The following is a 5,323-nucleotide window of genomic DNA, read 5'->3' as shown; positions in this document are numbered from 1 at the left end:
CCTTCCTCCCTTCCTCCCTTCCTCCCTTCCTCCCTTCCTCCCTTCCTCCCTTCCTGCCTTCCTGCCTTCCTTCCTTTTTTTTCTTTTCATTTTTTGTTTTTTTTTTTTTTGTTTCTGTTTCTTTGAGTCAGGGTCTCATATTGCCCAGGCTAGGCTGTCTCAGACTTACTGTACAGCTGAGGGTGACCTTGAACCTCTGATCTGCCTCCCTCAGCCTCCCAAATGCTGGTACAACAGACATATACCTCCATACTCAGTTCTTTTTTTTTTTAATCTATTTTTTGACAAGATAGACATCATCAAACTTCTGCTTTTCTTTTTTTACATAGCACACCGGCCCTTCAAACCGGGTCTGATAGCCCAGCTGGAGAACGAAGAGAAGCTTTGGATGGGGGAGGCGGGAGCCCAAGCGGGTGATCTCTCAGGTGAGAATGGTGCATCGGGGAGAGTGGGGGGAGGTGTGCTTTCCAGAGCACAGGGCAGGATATGGCCCTGGAGTAAAGGTGCTTGGAACCAAACCTGAGGACCTGTGTTACTTTCCTAGAGCCCACATGGTGAAAGAAAGGAGTGAACTAACAGCTCCAAGTTGTCCTCTGACCTCCACTGTCATGCCTTAGCTTGAATACACACACACACATGCATACACAGCATGTGTATGCACACACATGCACACACACACACATGCATACACATTCACACACACACATGCACACATGCATGCACACTAAAATGTACACACATTCACACACTCTCACTCATGCACACACACACACACACAAGACAAAAGACATTTTTCTGCTTTGGGAATATCCCTTTTGTCCACTGGATCACCCAACAACCCATGGTAAAGCCACAGGGACATGCGTAAAGTTCACTAAATCTTTTGAATGGGGCCATATTTGATACCCAGATTTTATTAGAAAACCCAGAACTTAAGGTACCCAGAGAGCCTCGGTTTTGTGGCTCCTACATGTATATCAGGTGCTTTGAAAGTACCCATAGTAACAGTGTGACATGACAATGTCCTGCTGTGAGCAGGGTGAAATGCAGCAGTCTCTTAATAAGGTGTTTTCTTGTGCGTTTGTCTGGATTTTCCTCCTCCTCATAGGAAGAAGGAGTGGACATGCTGGAGAGAACGCAGAAGACATGGAATTAAACTCTTGTCCCAAGGAGCTCTCCTGTCAGCCCTGGCCATGGGGTGCAAGCACATTACCCAGGGGTGGAGAGTTTATAAAAAGATGCCAAGGGGGTAACAGTGAACCTCAGAGCCGAGGAGGTCCCTGCCTGGTGTGGGTCCCCATTCAGATTTCTGAAGACGGGAATTACGTGTTGCCTCCTGTACACAAAGACTCTGCTTCCAGGAAAAGTCAGGAGTTTCCTTCTCTGAGATCCCAGCAGACTTGGGGGGAACCATATCTCAGCAGGGCATATAATTGCCAGTGGAAAGGTCAGCAAACATGCATAAGAAGTCACTTCTGTAGGTGTGACAGTGTCGGCTGGTCCTCCTACCACAGTGACAGTGAGGGGCCACAGGGCAAAGGAAAAAGCTATAGTTTCCGTGACCACAGAGGAGAAACCCTGAAGGTATCATTACTTAATCAGGACTTGATTGAATTAGGGCCAGAGCCCTCCCCATGTCCCAAGAATAGAAAAGCCTGGGGCCATGATGACAATGACAATGACCACAACTTTCACACACATCAGCAGGGTCACTCAAGAGGGAAGCCCCGTACACGAGGTCTGTATGGAGAGGGCTGTGGTGATAGCTCAGCTCTTCATGGTCGCCCAGGTCCAGAGACAGGAGACGAAGGTGCTTCTGGGAGCCCACCTCCGCAGTCCCCTCCAAGAGCACGTATGGAACAAGTGCTGCTCAACTGCAGTAAGAATGTCCACCGCGGTTCCCCTCTTACCACGTGTGAGCGTGCCAACCCAGGCAACTCCTCCCAGAAATGCAGCATCCCCGAGCAAGCCGTGGGTAGTAGTTTCCACCACAATAGTCCTTTTAGGGCCCATCCTAGGGAAGAAGCCAATAATTATGAGGAGAATCGGAATGTTTTAAATCAGAGTTTATCTCTTCAAGTTAATCGGAAAGTCGGTCCCGAAGAGAAATTTTGTCAAGATGTGGAGTGTAGAAAAGATTTCACACACTGCTCAAATCCAGATGTTCCGCACAGAGTCCATGTGGAAGAGACTCTCTGTAACCCCGATTGTGATAACCACTTCAGTCTGCCCCCACATTTTCAGGACTTTCCAGCAGTGCACCCCAGGGGACAACCACACAACTGTAGGTGCCGTACCGGCTTCAGTCAGGCGTTGTGCCTTCAAGGCCAGCAGAAACTTCACATTCAAGGAAAGCCTTTTCACAAAGAGGGCAGAGGTGGCTGTAACTGGAGCTCCACCCCCAAGGATCATCAGAAACAGAAGGTGCATAAATGCAACGCCTGTGGGGAGGGCTTCAGTCACAGATCGGTTCTTAACGTTCATCAGAGAGTCCACACCGGAGAGAAACCGTACAAGTGTGAAGAGTGTGAGAAGGGCTTCAGCCGGCGTGCCTACCTGCAAGGCCACCAGAGAGTCCACACCGGAGAGAAACCGTACAAGTGTGAGGAGTGTGGGAAGGGCTTCAGCCGGCGTTCACACCTGCAAGGCCACCAGAGAGTTCACACCGGAGAGAAACCGTACACGTGCGAGGAATGTGGGAAGGGCTTCAGCTGGAGCTTTAATCTCCAAATCCACCAGCGGGTCCACACTGGAGAGAAGCCCTATAAATGTGGAGAGTGTGGCAAAGGCTTCAGTAAGGCCTCCACTCTCCTGGCCCACGAGCGAGTCCACACAGGGGAGAAACCTTACCAGTGTGATGAGTGTGGCAAGAACTTTAGTCAGAAATCCTACCTTCAAAGCCATCAGAGTGTCCACTCTGGAGAGAGACCATATATATGTGAGGTGTGTGGGAAGGGCTTCAGTCAGAGAGCGTATCTACAAGGTCACCAGAGAGTCCACACTCGAGTGAAACCATATACATGCGAGGTGTGTGGGAAGGGCTTCAGTCAGGGTTCACGCCTCGAGGCCCACCGGAGGGTCCACACAGGGGGGAAACCGTACAAATGTGAGACATGCGCAAAGGGATTCAGTGAGAGTTCCCGCCTCCAGGCACATCAGAGGATCCATGCAGAAGGAAGACCCTACAGATGTGACCGGTGCGGTAAGGGCTTCAGCGGCTATTCCAGTCTCCAAGCCCATCACCGAGTCCACACTGGGGAGAAGCCATACAAATGCGAGGTGTGTGGGAAGGGCTTCAGTCAGAGGTCAAATCTCCAAGCTCATCAGCGCGTGCACACAGGAGAGAAACCTTACACGTGTGACGCGTGTGGGAAGGGCTTCCGGTGGAGCTCCGGCCTTCTGATCCATCAGAGGGCCCATAGCAATGAGAAGTTCTGTAGGACTCGGGAGTATGGGAACAGTTATCCGCTCGAGAACCTATGCGGAAACGGAGGCCTGTAAAACGCCGTTCTGTTTTGTTAATGGAGACATACCATAATGTTTGTCCCCACCATGAACACCGACGGTGGATGGGAAGGACACGGCATAGAGCTCTAACGAAAGGGCTGTACCGAGAGTTTTCGAAACCTCAGCAAGCTACGGTGGGGAACCAACAACTTCCCAACGCCACACACATCAGCGGGGATTAACAAAAGAGTGATATCCACGTCCGCTAGAACATACATTTGGTGAGAGCGGCGCCCGTCCGCTGCCAAGGCTGCCAGCGCGTGACTGGAGAGATGGCTCAGCAGTGACGAGCACTGGCTGCTTTTGAGGAGGACCACACGGCAGCTATCTGACATCTTCACGGTGCCCGGATGTATGTGAAGGCAAGGTGCTCATATGCAGAAAAATAAATTAAAAAAATGAATCTATGCTTCTTTATAACTTAAAGTATTACTCAGTGGTTTTTGGTTTTTGTTTGTTTTTTGTTTGTTTGTTTTGCTCTATGAGTAAAAATATGCAGCATTTGAAATTCTTAAGCTTATTCCAAAACAGATTAGGAGAGATCTTAATTTCAGTGCAAATAAATGAGTTCCATTTGAAATGTAAGACCTTCAGGAATATTTTCATCTGCGAAAACCGCAGTTTGGTTAGTTAGCATCCCCTTGTCCCGTCCTAAGCACACAGGCGCACAGTTCCTTCTTCTATAGGACGCACTGTTAAGGCTGGCTCTGTGTGTGCGTGTGCGTGTGTTTATGTACTTTTGCTCATGAATGCTGCAGTGTCTGTGGAGGGCAGAAGAGCACTTTGGAACCTCTAGAACTGGAGTTGTGCTGGCAACCGGACTCTGGTCCCCTGGAGCAGCAGATGCTCTAATTGCTGAGCGTCCTCTCGCTCACGCATGTCTTTGTCAGCCGCCACTCCCAAGGGAGGGTTGTGCAAGCTCATGGTGGTTTCATCCACCAGGGCGCTCTGAGTAGAAAACTCAGAGCTATTTGGGCTAATTACAGTATTTGTGTGCACAAATGCAACAATAAGAGAAGGCGAGCTTTTGGCTGGGACAGTCTCTGGCCTTCCTGTTTTCTTTTTCTTTCTTTCTTTCTTTCTTTCTTTCTTTCTTTCTTTCTTTTTTTTTTTTTTTTGTTTTTCGAGACAGGGTTTCTCTGTGTAGCCCTGGCTGTCCTGGAACTCACTCTGTAGACCAGGCTGGCCTCGAACTCAGAAATCCACCTGCCTCTGCCTCCCAAGTGCTGGGATTAAAGGACTGTCGGGCGATTCCTGTTGTTTTCTTAATCCTCTCACATGGATCCCTTCGTGCAAGCTCTTGTTTTCTGGTTGCTTAGGAAACCATGTGCTTCCGGTTGCAGAATCATGTGCTCCGCCCCAGCCCTCCCAAAGTAAGAACGCTGTGTCAATGGTATGTGGCTGATCAGGCCTCTCTGATCTTCGGTCAAAACAGACCAAAGAGGCAACAAAGGGACAGCGCAGCTGGATCTTCAGACAACTAGACTGCCCCTGATACAAACAACGGCAAGTTATCCTGAGAAAGGGGAAACCTTCGGTGGTATATATACACAGCGATGGGCAAAAACGGAATGAACAGCAGGGACACTTGAAAACAAGTCCTCCAGCATTACCACTCTGACTGTAGGCTCAAAGGAACAACACTGGTCCAGTTTATAATAACTGGAAGAGAGTAATGAAAACCAGGCAGTGGTGGCGCACCCCTTTAATGCCAGCATTCAGGAAGCAGAGGCAAGTGGATCTCTGAGTTTGAGGCCATCCTGGTCGACAGAGAGAGAGAGAGAGAGAGAGAGAGAGAGAGAGAGAGAGAGAGAGA

The 5,323-nt window shown here is 49.5% G+C and overlaps 1 protein-coding gene across 1 annotated transcript in view; it reads left to right on the top strand.

Annotated features, from left to right (window-relative positions):
* Znf112 (zinc finger protein 112) overlaps positions 1–3,876 on the top strand; it is a 9,652-nt gene extending 5,776 nt beyond the window's left edge. Inside the window, exons 3-4 of the mRNA XM_028782587.1 lie at positions 330–425; positions 1,109–3,876. Coding sequence (XP_028638420.1) covers positions 330–425; positions 1,109–3,501 — 2,489 coding nt within the window. The 3' untranslated portion in view covers positions 3,502–3,876. The remainder of the gene's footprint in view (positions 1–329; positions 426–1,108) is intronic.
* The last annotated feature ends 1,447 nt before the right edge of the window (positions 3,877–5,323 follow it).

Source organism: Grammomys surdaster, unplaced genomic scaffold (assembly GCF_004785775.1).
Source record: "Grammomys surdaster isolate TR1022 unplaced genomic scaffold, NIH_TR_1.0 805, whole genome shotgun sequence".
Classification (NCBI taxonomy): Eukaryota; Metazoa; Chordata; class Mammalia; order Rodentia; family Muridae; genus Grammomys; species Grammomys surdaster.
The sequence above is the reverse complement of the archived record's forward strand: the minus strand, read 5'-3'. Positions and strand labels throughout refer to the sequence as shown.